General features: G+C 44.9%; 2 protein-coding genes across 2 annotated transcripts; both read right to left on the reverse strand.

The window, feature by feature from the left end:
• Positions 1-210: 210 nt before the first annotated feature.
• mogat2.1.L (monoacylglycerol O-acyltransferase 2, gene 1 L homeolog) lies at positions 211-11401 on the reverse strand. The gene is given in 6 exon segments (NM_001095402.1): positions 211-539; positions 650-849; positions 8235-8409; positions 8778-8982; positions 10842-11020; positions 11123-11401. Coding segments are annotated over 6 exon segments (1008 nt in total). The 5' UTR covers positions 11217-11401; the 3' UTR covers positions 211-384.
• Positions 11402-13022: 1621 nt separating this feature from the next.
• On the reverse strand, positions 13023-18340 carry LOC121401187. The gene is made up of 3 exons (XM_041585522.1): positions 18290-18340; positions 15042-15416; positions 13023-14382 (listed from the first exon to the last, which is right to left on the reverse strand). The coding sequence occupies exons 1-3, from the start codon at positions 18321-18323 to the stop codon at positions 14156-14158; spliced, it is 636 nt and encodes a 211-aa protein (XP_041441456.1). The 5' UTR covers positions 18324-18340; the 3' UTR covers positions 13023-14155.
• Positions 18341-18782: the final 442 nt, after the last annotated feature.

Below are 18782 nucleotides of genomic sequence, written 5' to 3' on the forward strand. Positions count from 1 at the left end.
TTCAGAAGTGTTCACCACTAATCTTGCTCTAATTGATCTCCAAGATGGGCTTCCTGGAGTATCAAGGGATTAAAAATAGTTATTCTCCCCAAATCTGTCCCTAAATAGCCTTCAGCCTTAGGCCAACCAACCAAGGCTCTGAGTTCCTCAAGAGGTGTCATTTCTGTAGTTTGGTAACCCGGCTATAGATGAAAACAAGAGAGACACGGCTTGGTGAGAAATGTTTATTACCTCAGAGTAAGAAAAAAACAAGAAAGAAGAATCCACACAATTTGTGAAGACTAGCATGATTGGTCAGCAAGCCAAGGAATATTTACAAGACAAGAGGAGATAGAGTCCATTAGTCAGGCTTAATGACAGTCTCCCCACCACTTCCATGCAGTCTCAGCACAGCACCAGACTTCGGTCTCTGGGAATTCCATAGTTACCTTTGTGCGTCGTATAGAGTTCCCTCAGCTTGGCAACGTAAAGGGCGTGAAGAGAAGAGATTTGCTCCTGCGTGGGACATGGGGTTTTGGCCACAGGGATTGGAGACCCCACTATAGATGGAGAATATTGACATATGAAAGGTAGAAGGGGCTGGTATAACAAAGGTGAGACAGTTGGGTCTTGAAAATAGACACAAACAAGAAAAGATATGGCATCTTACCCACTGTATAGATTGGTCTGCGATGAGGGAGGAGACCCCAACTGTACTGGAAGACACCACGACCATGAAAGAGGGGCAGGGCTATTCCTAAAACTTTCTGCAGCTTCTCCTGGGTCGTTCTGAGCAGAGATCCCCGTGGGTTATTAACCTGATTGTACAAGTCGTTCTCCCCAAATGACAGTACTGGAACCAAGTGAGCTCTGCAAGAGAAGGGCAATGAATAGGAGGATTACAAATGGCAGCTGGAAGGGAAGGAATGATAGTCAAGACACAATAACAGAAAGAATTGTGTAGATTGTGAGAAAGGACAGAAGGTAAAAAGAGTTTAGTGGAGTAAAAAGATCGTTCCCCCCTTTAATAGTGGGGATTATAGTCTTTGGGAAGGGAGTGTGACTGTGGGATAACAGGTATAGTAGGGAGAGATGGTGTCTATAGTAACAGTGGGATAATAGTCTCTGGGAAGGGAGTGTGACTGTGGGATAGCAGGTATAGTAGGGAGAGATGGTGTCTATAGTAACAGTGGGATAATAGTCTCTGGGAAGGGAGTGTGACTGTGGGATAGCAGGTATAGTAGGGAGAGATGGTGTCTATAGTAACAGTGGATAATAGTCTCTGGGAAGGGAGTGTGACTGTGGGATAGCAGGTATAGTAGGGAGAGATGGTGTCTATAGTAACAGTGGGATAATAGTCTCTGGGAAGGGAGTGTGACTGGGGGATAGCAGGTATAGTAGGGAGAGATGGTGCCTATAGTAACAGTGGATAATAGTCTCTGGGAAGGGAGTGTGACTGTGGGATAGCAGGTATAGTAGGGAGAGATGGTGTCTATAGTAACAGTGGATAATAGTCTCTGGGAAGGGAGTGTGACTGTGGGATAGCAGGTATAGTAGGGAGAGATGGTGTCTATAGTAACAGTGGATAATAGTCTCTGGGAAGGGAGTGTGACTGTGGGATAGCAGGTATAGTAGGGAGAGATGGTGCCTATAGTAACAGTGGATAATAGTCTCTGGGAAGGGAGTGTGACTGTGGCGATAGCAGGTATAGTAGGGAGAGATGGTGTCTATAGTAACAGTGGATAATAGTCTCTGGGAAGGGAGTGTGACTGTGGGATAGCAGGTATAGTAGGGAGAGATGGTGTCTATAGTAACAGTGGGATTATAGTCTCTGGGAAGGGAGTGTGACTGTGGGATAGCAGGTATAGTAGGGAGAGATGGTGCCTATAGTAACAGTGGATAATAGTCTCTGGGAAGGGAGTGTGACTGTGGGATAGCAGGTATAGTAGGGAGAGATGGTGTCTATAGTAACAGTGGGATACTAGTTTCTGGGAAGGGAGTGTGACTGTGGTATAGCAGGTATAGTAGGGAGAGATGGTGCCTATAGTAACAATGGATAATAGTCTCTGGGAAGGGAGTGTGACTGTGGTATAGCAGGTATAGTAGGGAGAGATGGTGTCTATAGTAACATTGGATAATAGTCTCTGGGAAGGGAGTGTGACTGTGGGATAGCAGGTATAGTAGGGAGAGATGGTGCCTATAGTAACAATGGATAATAGTCTCTGGGAAGGGAGTGTGACTGTGGTATAGCAGGTATAGTAGGGAGAGATGGTGTCTATAGTAACATTGGATAATAGTCTCTGGGAAGGGAGTGTGACTGTGGGATAGCAGGTATAGTAGGGAGAGATGGTGTCTATAGTAACAGTGGATAATAGTCTCTGGGAAGGGAGTGTGACTGTGGGATAGCAGGTATAGTAGGGAGAGATGGTGCCTATAGTAACAGTGGGATAATAGTCTCTGGGAAGGGAGTGTGACTGTGGGATAGCAGGTATAGTAGGGAGAGATGGTGCCTATAGTAACAGTGGGATAATAGTCTCTGGGTAGGGAGTGTGACTGTGGGATAACAGGTATAGTAGGGAGAGATGGTGTCTATAGTAACAGTGGGATAACAGTCTCTGGGAAGGGAGTGTGACTGTGGGGTAGCAGGTATAGTAGGGAGAGATGGTGCCTATAGTAACAGTGGATAATAGTCTCTGGGAAGGGAGTGTGACTGTGGATAGCAGGTATAGTAGGGAGAGATGGTGTTATAAGTGGAAATATTCTGGAAGAGTGGCTGGATACAAATATAAGGGAGAGATGGTGCCTATAGTAACAGTGGGATAATAGTCTCTGGAAGGGAGTTTGATGTGGATGCAGGTATAGTAGGGAGAGTGGTGTCTATAGTAACAGTGGATAATAGTCTCTGGAAGGGAGTGTGACTGTGGGATAGCAGGTATAGTAGGGAGAGATGGTGTCTATAGTAACAGTGGGATAATAGTCTCTGGGAAGGGAGTGTGACTGTGGGATAGCAGGTATAGTAGGGAGAGATGGTGCCTATAGTAACAGTGGATAATAGTCTCTGGGAAGGGAGTGTGACTGTGGGATAGCAGGTATAGTAGGGAGAGATGGTGTCGTATAGTAACAGTGGATAATAGTCTCTGGGAAGGGAGTGTGACTGTGGGATAGCAGGTATAGTAGGGAGAGATGGTGTCTATAGTAACAGTGGATAATAGTCTCTGGGAAGGGGTGTGACTGTGGGATAGCAGGTATAGTAGGAGAGATGTGCCTTAGTAATAGTGGGATTAAGTTTGACTGTGGATAGCAGTATAGTAGGGGAGATGGTGTTATAGACAGTGGATAATAGTCTCTGGAAGGGAGTGTGACTGTGGGATAGCAGGTATAGTAGGGAGAGATGGTCTATAGTAACAGTGGTAATAGTCTCTGGAAGGGAGTGTGACTGTGGGTAGCAGGTATAGTAGGGGAGATGGTGCCTATAGTAAAGTGGATAATAGTCTCTGGGAAGGGAGTGTGACTGTGATAGCAGGTATAGTAGGGAAGATGGTGCATAGTAAAGTGGATAATATCTCTGGGAAGGGGAGTGTGCTGTGGGATAACAATATATAGGGAGAGATGGTGCTATAGTAACAGTGGATAATAGTCTCTGGGAAGGGAGTTGATGTGGGTAGCAGGTATAGTAGGGGAGAATGGTGCCTATAGTAACATGATAATAGTCTCTGGGAAGGGAGTTGACTGTGGGATAGCAGGTATAGTGGGAATGGTGCTATAGTAACAGTGGATAATAGTCTTGGGAAGGGAGTGTGACTGGGTAGCAGGTATAGTAGGAGAGATGGTGCTATAGTAAAGTGGATAATAGTCTTGGAAGGGGTGTGACTGTGGGATAGCAGGTATAGTAGGAGAGATGGTGCTATAGTAACAGTGGATAATAGTCTCTGGAAGGGAGTGTGACTGTGGATAGCAGGTATAGTGGGAGAGATGGTGCTATAGTACAGTGGATAATAGTCTCTGGGAAGGAGTGTGACTGTGATAGCAGGTAAGTGGAGAGATGGTGCCTATATAAAGTGGGATATAGTCTTGGAAGGGAGTGTGACTGTGGGTAGCAGGTAAGTAGGAGAGATGGTGCCTATAGTAAAGTGGATAATATCTCTGGAAGGGAGTGTGATGTGGGATACAGTATAGTAGGAGAGATGGTGCCTATAGTAACAGTGGATAATAGTCTCTGGGAAGGGAGTGTGACGTGGGATAGCAGGTATAGTAGGGAGAGATGGTGCCTATATAACAGTGGGATAATAGTCTCTGGGAAGGGGTGACTGTGGGATAGCAGGTATATAGGGAGATGGTGCTATAGTAACAGTGGGATAATAGTCTTGGAAGGGAGTGACTGTGGGATAGCAGGTATAGTAGGGAGAGATGGTGCTATAGTAACAGTGGATAATAGTCTCTGGGAAGGGAGTGTGACTGTGGATAGCAGTATAGTAGGGAGAGATGGTGCTATAGTAACAGTGGTGACTGTGGGATAGCAGGTATAGTAGGGAGAGATGGTGTCTATAGTAACAGTGGATAATAGTCTCTGGGAAGGGAGTGTGACTGTGGGATAGCAGGTATAGTAGGGAGAGATGGTGCCTATAGTAACAGTGGGATAATAGTCTCTGGGAAGGGAGTGTGACTGTGGGATAGCAGGTATAGTAGGGAGAGATGGTGCCTATAGTAACAGTGGATAATAGTCTCTGGGAAGGGAGTGTGACTGTGGGATAGCAGGTATAGTAGGGAGAGATGGTGCCTATAGTAACAGTGGATAATAGTCTCTGGGAAGGGAGTGTGGCTGTGGGATAACAAATATAATAGGGAGAGATGGTGCCTATAGTAACAGTGGGATAATAGTCTCTGGGAAGGGAGTTTGACTGTGGGATAGCAGGTATAGTAGGGAGAGATGGTGTCTATAGTAACAGTGGATAATAGTCTCTGGGAAGGGAGTGTGACTGTGGGATAGCAGGTATAGTAGGGAGAGATGGTGTCTATAGTAACAGTGGGATAATAGTCTCTGGGAAGGGAGTGTGACTGGGTGATAGCAGGTATAGTAGGGAGAGATGGTGCCTATAGTAACAGTGGATAATAGTCTCTGGGAAGGGAGTGTGACTGTGGGATAGCAGGTATAGTAGGGAGAGATGGTGTCTATAGTAACAGTGGATAATAGTCTCTGGGAAGGGAGTGTGACTGTGGGATAGCAGGTATAGTAGGGAGAGATGGTGTCTATAGTAACAGTGGATAATAGTCTCTTGGAAGGGAGTGTGACTGTGGGATAGCAGGTATAGTAGGGAGAGATGGTGCCTATAGTAATAGTGGGATTATAGTCTCTGGGAAGGGAGTGTGACTGTGGGATAGCAGGTATAGTAGGGAGAGATGGTGCCTATAGTAATAGTGGGATAATAATCTCTGGGAAGGGAGTGTGACTGTGGGATAACAGGTATAGTAGGGAGAGATGGTGTCTATAGTAACAGTGGATAATAGTCTCTGGGAAGGGAGTGTGACTGTGGGATAGCAGGTATAGTAGGGAGAGATGGTGCCTATAGTAACAGTGGGATAATAGTCTCTGGGAAGGGAGTGTGACTGTGGGATAGCAGGTATAGTAGGGAGAGATGGTGTCTATAGTAACAGTGGGATAATAGTCTGTGGGAAGGGAGTGTGACTGTGGGATAGCAGGTATAGTAGGGAGAGATGGTGCCTATAGTAACAGTGGATAATAGTCTCTGGGAAGGGAGTGTGACTGTGGGATAGCAGGTATAGTAGGGAGAGATGGTGCCTATAGTAACAGTGGATAATAGTCTCTAGGAAGGGAGTGTGACTGTGGGATAGCAGGTATAGTAGGGAGAGATGGTGCCTATAGTAACAGTGGATAATAGTCTCTGGGAAGGGAGTGTGACTGTGGGATAGCAGGTATAGTAGGGAGAGATGGTGTCTATAGTAACAGTGGGATAATAGTCTGTGGGAAGGGAGTGTGACTGTGGGATAGCAGGTATAGTAGGGAGAGATGGTGCCTATAGTAACAGTGGATAATAGTCTCTAGGAAGGGAGTGTGACTGTGGATAGCAGGTATAGTAGGGAGAGATGGTGCCTATAGTAACAGTGGATAATAGTCTCTGGGAAGGGAGTGTGACTGTGGGATAGCAGGTATAGTAGGGAGAGATGGTGCCTATAGTAACAGTGGGATAATAGTCTCTGGGAAGGGAGTGTGACTGTGGGATAGCAGGTATAGTAGGGAGAGATGGTGCCTATAGTAACAGTGGGATAATAGTCTCTGGGAAGGGAGAGTGACTGTGGGATAGCAGGTATAGTAGGGAGAGATGGTGTCTATAGTAACAGTGGATAATAGTCTCTGGAAGGGAGTGTGACTGTGGGATAGCAGGTATAGTAGGGAGAGATGGTGTCTATAGTAACAGTGGGATAATAGTCTGTGGGAAGGGAGTGTGACTGTGGGATAGCAGGTATAGTAGGGAGAGATGGTGTCTATAGTAACAGTGGATAATAGTCTCTGGGAAGGGAGTGTGACGTGGGATAGCAGGTATAGTAGGGAGAGATGGTGCCTATAGTAACAGTGGATAATAGTCTCTGGGAAGGGAGTGTGACTGTGGGATAGCAGGTATAGTAGGGAGAGATGGTGCCTATAGTCAGGGCCGCCATCAGAAATCAGGGGGGCCCCGTACAGCAAAATTTTCTGGGCCCCTGGCCCGCCCACCCCAGAACCCACCAACCCCACACCACATTAAAAAGTCCACACAGACACCAGCGCTAAAAACATCATCTTTCTATTCAGGTCCTCCCTTATTCATATTCCAGTCTCTTATTTAAATCAGTGCATGGTTGCTAAGGGAATTTAGACCCTGGCAACCAGATTACAGAAATGGCAAACTGGAGAGCTGCTGAATAAAAAGCTAAGTAACTCAAAAAAAAATAAAAAATAAAAACCCAATTACAAATTGTCTCAGAATATCCCTCTCTGCATCATACTAACAGATAATGTAAAGGTGAACAACCCCTTTAACTAACCTTCAAGCTAGGCTTTTTATTTCTTTAGTAATGCTGCTTATGGTTCTATTAGAAAAATTAAACTTTTTTTTAACTGATAGAATAAGCCAGCAACATGATCACTAGAAAGATCTGCCAAATAATAAGTACAACAGGATAGAATGGCAGCAACACTAGGCTGGTGCTAAAATAATTACACAAATACAGGCTGGAAAGAGAGGCTTCCAGTGCCAATGTTATAATACCTGACTCTTGCTCAGTCTGGAGTTGCAGGGTTAAACGCTTCTGCTCCTTTCCCCCTCCCTCCTTCTCTCCACGCCCACATCAGCCTGTCAGCAGCAGCAGTACCGGAAGAGCAGGGGAGTGTACTTGCCGCACGCACGGAGCTTAGTGAGTGACAATTCAGCAGCGTGAGCAGCAGCAGGTCTTAGCGGCTTTGAATCTTCAGCTGCACCGTGACCTTCGGCGCTGTTAAGGGGGGCCCGGCTAATTTGAAAAGTGTAACACAGCCGAGCCGGGCCCCCCTTCAGGCCCGGGCCCGGTACAGCTGTACCCCCAGTGCCCCCCTGATGGCGGCCCTGCCTATAGTAACAGTGGATAATAGTCTCTGGGAAGGGAGTGTGACTGTGGGATAGCAGGTATAGTAGGGAGAGATGGTGCCTATAGTAACAGTGGATAATAGTCTCTGGGAAGGGAGTGTGACTGTGGGATAGCAGGTATAGTAGGGAGAGATGGTGTCTATAGTAACAGTGGATAATAGTCTCTGGGAAGGGAGTGTGACTGTGGGATAGCAGGTATAGTAGGGAGAGATGGTGTCTATAGTAACAGTGGATAATAGTCTCTGGGAAGGGAGTGTGACTGTGGGATAGCAGGTATAGTAGGGAGAGATGGTGTCTATAGTAACAGTGGATAATAGTCTCTGGGAAGGGAGTGTGACTTTGGGATAGCAGGTATAGTAGGGAGAGATGGTGCCTATAGTAACAGTGGATAATAGTCTCTGGGAAGGGAGTGTGACTGTGGGATAGCAGGTATAGTAGGGAGAGATGGTGTCTATAGTAACAGTGGGATAATAGTCTCTGGGAAGGGAGTGTGACTGTGGGATAGCAGGTATAGTAGGGAGAGATGGTGCCTATAGTAACAGTGGGGAAAATAAATCAGAAAACAGTAAATTAATTTTACAGATACAAAAAGTATTTACCATTTTCTGGCTTTCAGGTACATTTTTTTTCTCTTACCCATGAGTCAGTGCCATTTTAATGAATCCCGTCCTGTTAAGGAGCTGAAGAGTAAGCTCTCCAGGTTTTGCATCTAGTGCTTCTGGAGGCCCCCCGACTGCTATCACGAGAGCCTGCCCCCCACTTTTTTGGGAGAGGAGATAATGAGCACTGCTCCTGTCTGAAGATACAAGACCTGCGAGTGGAAAAATGGGCACAAGGAGTTAAAATATGAAGGAATGAGTCAGAAATGAGTTATCACATTGCAAGTCAGATAATTTATAGAGATAAAGAGAAGGTCAGGCAGAAGGAGTGGGAGCTCCCAGAGGAGGAGACATTATGGTGACTATATGTCAGCTGTATTTTTTTGGAGCTTAAGCAAAAATAAATCTCTTAGACTTAAATAAAGTAGCTGAGATTGAAAACATATGGGGCACATGCCCAGTATTGCTTGGCCCTCTATGCCCAGTACAGTGGATTATCAAACTATAAAATCACACTCAGGCTGCCATGAGCTCCATTGGGAAGAGCAAGAAGTTCTAATGAAGTCAGATGCCTCCTTACTGCCGCTCATAATGTACTCTCTAAAGAACGGGACCCGAAACCAGGCTGGCAGCATCAGAAGATGTGGTGTTAGACCCGGGAAGAGACGGGAAAATCCGGTTCCCTCAGTGCAGAAATTTCCAAAGGCCCCAACCACCAGCACACCGTGAGGATGGAATCCCATGATGTAGTTGTATTTCGGATCCAAGGGGGCTGTGCACAAAAGCTGCAGATAAATGAAAATGAATAAATCAGCCTTTCTCCAGTCTGTAGCCTGTAACCCACCAACACTTCTCCAGTCTGTAGCCTGTAACCCACCAACAATTCTCCAGTATGTAGCCTGCAACCCACCAACATCATCCAGTATGTAGCCTGCAACTCACCAACAATTCTCCAGTCTGTAGCCTGTAACCCACCAACAATTCTCCAGTATGTAGCCTGCAACCCACCAACATCATCCAGTATGTAGCCTGCAACCCACCAACAATTCTCCAGTCTGTAGCCTGTAACCCACCAACAATTCTCCAGTCTGTAGCCTGTAACCCACCAACAATTCTCCAGTCTGTAGCCTGTAACCCACCAACAATTCTCCAGTCTGTAGCCTGCAACCCACCAACATCATCCAGTATGTAGCCTGCAACCCACCAACAATTCTCCAGTCTGTAGCCTGTAACCCACCAACATCATCCAGTCTGTAGCCTGCAACCCACCAACAATTCTCCAGTCTGTAGCCTGCAACCCACCAACATCATCCAGTCTGTAGCCTGCAACCCACCAACAATTCTCCAGTCTGTAGCCTGTAACCCACCAACAATTCTCCAGTCTGTAGCCTGTAACCCACCAACAATTCTCCAGTCTGTAGCCTGTAACCCACCAACAATTCTCCAGTCTGTAGCCTGCAACCCACCAACATCATCCAGTATGTAGCCTGCAACCCACCAACAATTCTCCAGTCTGTAGCCTGTAACCCACCAACATCATCCAGTCTGTAGCCTGCAACCCACCAACAATTCTCCAGTCTGTAGCCTGCAACCCACCAACATCATCCAGTATGTAGCCTGCAACCCACCAACAATTCTCCAGTCTGTAGCCTGTAACCCACCAACAATTCTCCAGTCTGTAGCCTGTAACCCACCAACAATTCTCCAGTCTGTAGCCTGTAACCCACCAACAATTCTCCAGTCTGTAGCCTGTAACCCATCAACAATTCTCCAGTCTGTAGCCTGTAACCCACCAACAATTCTCCAGTCTGTAGCCTGTAACCCACCAACAATTCTCCAGTCTGTAGCCTGCAACCCACCAACATCATCCAGTATCTAGCCTGCAACCCACCAACAATTCTCCAGTCTGTAGCCTGTAACCCACCAACATCATCCAGTCTGTAGCCTGCAACCCACCAACATTCCATGAATATGTAGCCTGCAACTCACCAACATCATCCAGTATGTAGCCTGCAACCCACCAACATCATCCAGTCTATAGCCTGCAACCCACCAACATTCCATGAATATGTAGCCTGCAACCCACCAACATCATCCAGTCTGTAGCCTGCAACCCACCAACATTCCTTGAATATGTAGCCTGCAACTCACCAAAATCATCCAGTCTGTAGCCTGCAACCCTCCAACATTCCTCCAATATGTAACAAGCAACCCACTAACCTTTATCCAGTGTGTGACCAGCAACTCACCATCTGTAACCAGCAACCCACCAACGTTCCTCCAATATGTAACAAGCAACCCACCATTCTCCAGTCTGTAACAGCAACCCATCCCCCAATCTCCAGTCTGTTACCTGCAACCTTCAACCACGAGTCCCACACCTCACCCCTAACAACCTGGAACACCAGGAACCCAATAATTTCTCCTCAGCTAGGAACTAACCCTTCTCAAACCCACTTAAATTATACTTTCCCTTAAGAAGCCACCAACCTTGTAAGAGGTTACTGAAGAACCCAATCTATGTTTCCCTAATCTCTATCATGAAAACCATCTTCCATTATTCAATGACTCCATACCCCCTAAACCTATCTTCTTCTGTTTCTTGTATGAAGGCATTATGATCAACAGAGCCTCTGTGACTTACCTTGATGGGGAAGTATTCAGCAAAGTATTTCCACACAATCCAGCTGCGCACCCAGTTTGATCTACGACCTCCTTTGGATGGAGTGTCCCAGTCTAAATACAGCCATACCCCATAGAGGAGAGCCAGGAACCAATAGCGAGAGAAGAGCAGGAGGATGTAGAGGGCAATGCAGCACTGAGCTGGAAGAAAGTGGTACAGTTGTTATACATACAGTATGTAGGTAGGTAGGTAGGGGAGTGCTTGTCAGTATTTGTGCAGAGATATTAATCTGCAGGACTCACCCATTGCAAGAAATGAGACAGCCCACTGTAGGACTGCAACAGTTTGCAGCCTCCTTGAAAATGGGATTCTGAGGGGGGCAAAGTGTATCCACATGATTTAGAAAGTAACAGACAAGACGGGAAGAGAAGAAATAAATAAGTAGCAGTGGAGTAAAGGCTGAATAGAAGGGAACAGAGAGTAGTATGAGACACAATGGACACAAAAAGTAGATAGAAAAGTAGAAATGAGTGAGACAAAGACACAACAGGGAGACACAGAGTGGAAAGGAAGGGTGACAGGGAGTTGGGATACAAGGGAAGACTCAGAGGCAGTGAGAATTTCCCATTGAACTCACTTTCTTATATAAGAAATGTTTCTGCTGTGCTGGAATTCCGTCTGGTTGGTCAATCAGGCCAGTGGCCAGAGCAGCCACCACCACCTCTCACATACAGCTTCTCATTGGCTGGCTTTGTTTTGGGTGCTGTCTCCTGGATTTTGGGCAACCCTGTACAAACTTTCACTGCACCGAGGCGAGGGTCAAGGAGTGGAGGGTGGGAAGAGAACAGGATTAAAAATACATGAGAGAGGGAATAAACATGAGAGAAAGAAATGGGGGATAAAGGAACAGAGCTGTTTTTGGGGGCTAGGGGCTGCCACTGCACCAAACATGAAGCTGAAGGTGGAAAGAGTAATACAAAGTTTAAAAACACACCAACAATTAAACTTATGACTGTGCAGGCAGTTTAGCAGTCCCATAGATATGGGAGACATGGTATATTCAGACAATATGGTGACTGTAGGGCAAGATCACAACAGGAGGACAAGATGGAGATTGTAGGGAAAAAAAGGACACAATAGGAGAAGATGAAGTAGGACAAGATAAAGTAAGGTGGCAGGAGGCAAAATGAAAAGATCTGAGCAAGATGGAGGAGATGGTAAAGTAACATGGAGGCAGTATTGCATGATGGAAACAACAGATGGCAAAAGACGGGAAAGATGGAAAGAGTAGGAGAATGTGGGGACAGTAGGGCAAGATGGAGAGAGTAGGGCAAGATGGAGACAGTAGAGCATGATGGATACAGGAGGGCAAGATGGAGACAGTAGGGCAAGATGGAGACAGTAGGGCAAGATGGAGACAGTAGGGCAAGATGGAGACAGCAGGAAAGGATGGAGACAGTAGGGCAAGATGGAAACTGTAGGACAAGATGGAGACAGTAAGATAGAATGGATACAGTAGGACAAGATGGAGACAGCAGGACAGGATAGAGACAGTAGGGCAAGATGGAGACAGTAGGGCAAGATGGAGAGAGAAGGGCAGGATGGAGACAGTAGGATAAGATGGAGACAGTAGGGCAAGATGGAGACAGTAGGACAAGATGGAGACAGTAGGGCAAGATGGAGACAGTAGGGCAAGATGGAGAGAGAAGGGCAGCATGGAGACAGTAGGATAAGATGGAGACAGTAGGGCAAGATGGAGACAGTAGGACAAGATGGAGAGAGTAGGACAGGATGGAGACAGTAGGACAAGATGGAGAGGGTAGGACAGGATGGAGACAGTAGGACAAGATGGAGAGAGTAGGACAGGATGGATACAGTAGGATAAGATGGAGACAGCAGGACAGGTTTGAGACAGTAGGACAAGATGGAAACAACAGGACCAGGTTGGCAAATGACTTTGGAAACAATAGAACAAGATGAAAACAGTAGGACAAGACAAGGGAGACATGATAGGGATGTTTGGGCAACTTAAAGATAGTTGGGTATATAGGGGGTGAAGTTGGGGGGTTGCTTGGAGGAAGAGGGGGCTCAGAAAAGTCTCATGACTATCACCAGCTTAATCCCACCCAAATACATCTGCAAACTTAAAATATCCCACACATGGCCCATGACCACACACAGGTATATAGCGGGGCCCAGAAATATAATTTTCTGGGGGGACCAAGGGATGCGACCTTACACCCCTGCCTAAAATACACACATAGCTGGGCATTTATTGTATTTAGAGTTGGCATCTGACCAGTGTTTTTTACCCATAAGAAAATGACAGATCCAGGAAGGTCACTATTTATGGAAAAGGCCAGTCCTATAAAATACCTTCTATATTCTGGGGCATTTATTAATTACCTGCATTTCTTACCTGCTCCGTGCTCCGGCGGCTGCTCATACAGGTGGCTCCTCCCCTCTCTGGACACAAGTACACGACAATGCGGTGCAGGTAACACATACACACAGCAACACACTTCGCTGTACAATCCTCATGCCTCCCAATGTGAAATGGTTACAATGGTTTCTTGGCATGAAACTACCTGCTGTGACTTATCCCTATGCAGGATTTGCTTTCTGCTCTACAGAGTGCCTAAGGGATGGGACTTATTCTCCAACAAAGGCTGAGAACATTCTATCAAGATTTATTGGAGTTTATTACTCCAGTGCAACATTCATTTAAACACCTAGAAGACCGAGAGGCTGTTAACCAATCAGAACTGGGATCTCTTAGATGATTAAAACAAGCACTAAATGCATGAAATGCGTTATCTGCCAGACTGAATAAATCTTCCCTGCTCTTTATTTTGGAGGAGGGATCCTGAAACCCAACCCCGCCAGATATTCAACCAATGAGATCTTTGCCCGCAAACCCTGCCCAATCATCACCATCTATGGCAAAACATGGAAGTGATGTCACCATAACACAGCAGTGATATCACAATAAGCGCAAAAGCACAAGAAGCAGACATTTAAAAAAAGCCAATAGCAGCAAAGCAAATTAAGCAAAAGAAAATGAAAATAACCACATAGAATAACTATGGAATAATAATTATCTTTATGAAAAATCAAAATATTGGTCAATATTGGTCAAAAAAACTAGCAGACAAATTATATTTTCCACCAAACTCTAACGCAATGTAATACAAGCTGCATATTTGCACCAGGTCTAATAACCTATAACAACCAATCAGATCATTCCTCCTTGTGATTGGTTGTTATAGATTACAAGATCTGGCGCACACATTGCAGTTTATATTACACAGCCCCCTAGTGGCACAGTTGAGACATTACATGGAATCTGTGGACTGGGGGATAATCTTATACTGATAATACAACCTGCACCCTATACAGATACACGAGACCAGCACCACAAAGACAACAAAAAGGAGGGTGCAGAAGGAAATGGGGAGCAAAGAGAATGGAGTTTGACAACGTCTATTGGCCTCATAGCAAGACACAGTGGGGAGTGGAGAGGGGAGGTTGGTTTTATTATCATGGGGGGTTGTTTGTACAGCTAATGAGAAAAAGAAACAAAAATATAACTTGGCCTCTATCATTTACAGTAGATTATCCCTTATAATACATGAGTGATACTCAGAGTTCCCTGTATAACTCAGCCTGCAGCCTTGTGTCTTTATATGGTCACAGAACAACCCCTCAGTGACTTCTAATATCCTTATCATTTACAGTAGGGGGTACATTATCCCTTATAATACATGAGTGATACTCAGAGTTCCCTGTATAACTCAGCCTGCAGCCTTGTGCCTTTATATGGTCACAGAACAACCCCTCAGTGACTTCTAATATCCTTATCATTTACAGTAGGGGGTACATTATCCCTTATAATACATGAGTGATACTCAGAGTTCCCTGTATAACTCAGCCTGCAGCCTTGTGTCTTTATATGGTCACAGAACAACCCCTCAGTGACTTCTAATATCCTTATCATTTACAGTAGGGGGTACATTTTCCCTTATAATACATGAGTGATACTCAGAGTTCCCTGTATAACTCAGCCTGCAGCCTTGTGCCTTTATATGGTCACAGAACAACCCCTCAGTGACTTCTAATATCCTTATCATTTACAGTAGGGGGTACATTATCCCTTATAATACAGAAGGTGACAGAAGGCCTCAGTACTAAACATGGGATATTTATGTGTTTAATACTCACATCTCCTCTGCTGGGCAGTTACAATAACACGTGTCCCTTTGCCCTGGCGGTTGATAATAGGGAGGGGACTGTGTATTGTGACTTTACACAGATAGAGGGCGCTGTCAGTGGTCACTACATCCCTAATGTAGAGAGAGCTGGACCCTGAGCGGTTGGATTGTATTTGCACCCGGGGGTCCCCCAGATGAGACACGTTCTCCTGAGGCCGGTGTGAGACAAACTCATAGACAGTGATGTGGTTCCAGGACCAGGTGAAGGTGACGGCGGTGGGGGGAGGGTTGCGCTTTCCAAAAGAGCAGAAGAGTTGGAAATTGCCCCCCTCTGTGACATTGAGAGTGGGAGGATCCTGCGAGACAGACAATGAAGTCACTGAACCTGCGGGAAGAAATAAATTGTCACCTCCTACATTTACTGACCCCATCCCTGATACCCCCAGGGCAACTCTGTCTAGAGAAAGCCCCAAAGAGATATCAATAGGTTGTAATGTGATAAATAACTGCAGTTACTATAATCCAACTATCAGTCAACTCAAGAGTAATCTACACTTAGTATTCAGGATCTACAAGTGGAACTGAGGTGGTCTGTACGCTGGATCCCTACTCTACACCCAGCACTATAATTCCTCAAAAGTCTCCTCATTAGAGCTTCAGGCTGCTCACTAACTACCCTACTCCCCTGTACTGACCTATTACTAAACTATCCTGACACTAGCTTCACTTACTGGCCCTACCTCCACCCAGGCCCTAACTTGTACCCACCTTCTAGGAAGCTGGAATACCAAGAAAAAGGCAGAAAACACATCAACCTTTTTATAGAACAGAACAGTGACCCCTCCTGGTCGGTTATTGAACTGCCAGGAAAATGCTTTAAAGGGGTTGTTCACCTTTAAATTAACTGTTAGTATGATGTAGAGACTGATATTCTGAGACAATTTGCAATTGGTTTTCATTTTATATTGTTTGTGGGTTTTTTTTAGTTTTTTAGCTTTTTATTCAGCAGATCTCCAGTTTGTAATTTCAGCCATCTGGTTGCTATGGAGCAAATTACCCTAGCAACCATGCATTGATTTGAATAAGAGACTGGAATATGAATAGGAGAGGCCTGAATAGAAAGATGAGCAATAACAATATCTTTGTAGCCTTACAGAGCATTTGTTTCTTAGATGGGGTCCATTCCTCACAACATTTTGGAAATAGAGGGACAAAAAAATTGGCACACGTAGTGCGGCAAATCTGTTTTCACCATGACCATTTCATTTTACAAAATGTGGCTGATTATGAAAGTTTCAACATATTTCTGTGTTTTTTTCAGTTGTTACAGTTTTGCTAATGAAGGTGAATTGCCCTTTAAGCTGTGAGTCTAACTTCTCCCCAAGGACCTGTTATCTTATATTGTTACAATGACTTATTTGCTTATCTCGAAATTGTTACAAAAGTATCTTATCTGCAGCTGTGGCTGTTCTGGGCTCTCTGCCAAAAGCCAATAAAGTTCTGGCTGTTAAGTGCAGAGAAAAACTGGACTTTCCAGTACAAACGAGGGACTGCGGGTTGAGCTGTCGAAAGAGGGACTGTCCCTCTAAAAACGGGACAGTTGGGAGGTATGGCCCGGGTCAGTGACTCCCATTTGAAAGCTGGAAAGAGTCAGAAGCAGAAGGCAAATAATTCAAAAACTATAAAAAAGAAAAAAATGAAGACCAGTTGAAAAGATGTTTAGGAGTCACTCTATAACATACTAAAAGTTAACTTAAAGGTGTACCACCCCTTTAGCACAGGTTACAGCTTCCCAGCTATAACTAAGGGCCCACTGAAAAGGGTGGTTCACTTTTACATTAACTTTTTATCGGTTATAATTTTAAGAAACTTTTCAACTGGCCTTCATTTTTTCTTTGTTATAGTTTTTAAATTATTCGCCTTCTTCTTCTGACACTTTCAAGCTTTCAAATGGGGGGTCACTGACCCCATCTAAAAAAAAACAAATGGTCTGTAAGGCTACAAATGTATTGTTATTGTTACTTTTTATTGCTCCTCTTTCTATTGCAGCCCTGCCCTATTCATATTCCAGTCTCTTATTCAACTCAATGCATGGTTGCTAGGGTCATTTGGACCGTAGCGACCAAACTGCTAAAACGGCAAACTGCAGAGCTGCTGCATAAAAAGCTAAATAACTCAAAAACCACAAATAATAAAAAATGAAGACCAATTGCAAATGGTCTCATAATATACTAAAAGGTCATTCAAAGGTGAACAACCACTTTAAGTGTCCAAAATTCTAGGTGATTGCCTGAATAAAGTCTACTACAGGGTTTGCAGGGTTTGTGCCCAATATACAGGCCAATTAGCTGCCACTTTAATTGTATATGGGAGAATAAGGTGCTGGTGAGGTCCCTTTGTCACAGGAAGCAACAGAGGAAGAAACAATCTTGAATGCTCTATATATTTATTTATATATACTTATTTATATATATATATATATTTATTTCTTTATTGTTCCATATTGCAGCGCTGTGTTCCCCCTGTGCTCTATATATCTCTATATTACTATACAGATCTGCTTATATATAACAATGTCCATACACACACACATATATATATATATACACACACATGTCCATGTATAGAGACATTCTAGATACAAAGCATCGCTGCCGCTAATTTAACCCCCCGTGCCATGACATAGCCATGATGGTAGTAAGGCAACAGCCAAAATGAGCCTGATTAATAAAAGGGTCCCCCTATTGATTGGCTCCTTTGCTCTGTTCCAATGTTTAACCCATGGTCTGCCGGATGCCTTTGCTCTTGCTGCCCCTCAAGTTGGCACAGATAAAGGAGCAACGGGCAAGTAGAGAATGAATGGTGTGGCAGTCGGTGCCAGTGGGCAAGGAGCTAGGGGAACAATAAATGCCGGTTTTTCTACAGACTGACAGCAAGGAATACAGGTAGGAGACTTTCTGTAATTGGGGTCCCTTTTCTTACTGCTACTAATGATAGGATGGTTCTGCCACCAACATTAAGTCAAAGCCACCAGTTTACAGCGCACAAACCCTCTCCCTGGGCTACTGGCACCTACCCAATCATTCAGATATCCTACTTACCTCTATTAGTCTCTGGGATTGACAATTTGGGAATTTATAGGGAATATAGGGTTATTCTAATCTATCAGCAATGGGCTATTGGCCGACGGGCAGTGGCCAGTGTTGCACCACTTCCTCTGTCTCTGATTGGCTGATTCCCACCTCCCCTTGCACTTACCTCTCATCAGCAGAAGGAGCCAAACTTGCAACATGTCTGTGCTGTGGGGGGATGAGACTAACAAGTCTGTGCTCACTATAACCACGAGGTAAAACAGTGTCAGCACCCTCCCTCCCCTGAACATTATATTCACTGCCATTGGCTATTCAGCCTACATCTAACCCTTATACGCTGCTGATATACCTGGGGGCTCTGGATATTTCTAGCCTCTGCACTGCTGGTTCTGACTCCGGAAACAATGTAGCAGGAGTGAGTTCACCTTATTCAGTTGGCTTCTTCTACATTGTTCCAGGAGTAAGAACCAGTGCATTGTCCTCGGCATCAATTCTCATGATATTGTTTCATACATGAGATTTAATGATATACCTACACACAAAAATAATTGATAAACCTCTTTAGTAGATGAGGTTCAAATAGGACACACGGTAATCAAGTTCAGGTCAAATGAAACCTACTGGATCCAGAGGAAGGAGACATGACCCCAAATAATTCC

The sequence above is a fragment of the Xenopus laevis genome, chromosome 3L (assembly GCF_017654675.1).
Source record: "Xenopus laevis strain J_2021 chromosome 3L, Xenopus_laevis_v10.1, whole genome shotgun sequence".
NCBI classification, from domain to species: Eukaryota; Metazoa; Chordata; class Amphibia; order Anura; family Pipidae; genus Xenopus; species Xenopus laevis.

Excerpts from the sequence above, each read along its gene's own strand:
- LOC121401187 (XM_041585522.1), bottom strand. The coding sequence starts at position 18,323 with ATGTTGCAAGTTTGGCTCCTTCTGCTGATGAGAG. Across the intron at positions 15,417-18,289 it reads GCTCCTTCTGCTGATGAGAG|GTTCAGTGACTTCATTGTCT; the intron begins GTAAGTGCAAGG and ends TTCTTCCCGCAG. Across the intron at positions 14,383-15,041 it reads AACTGCCCAGCAGAGGAGAT|CTGTACAAACAACCCCCCAT; the intron begins GTGAGTATTAAA and ends TTTTCTCATTAG.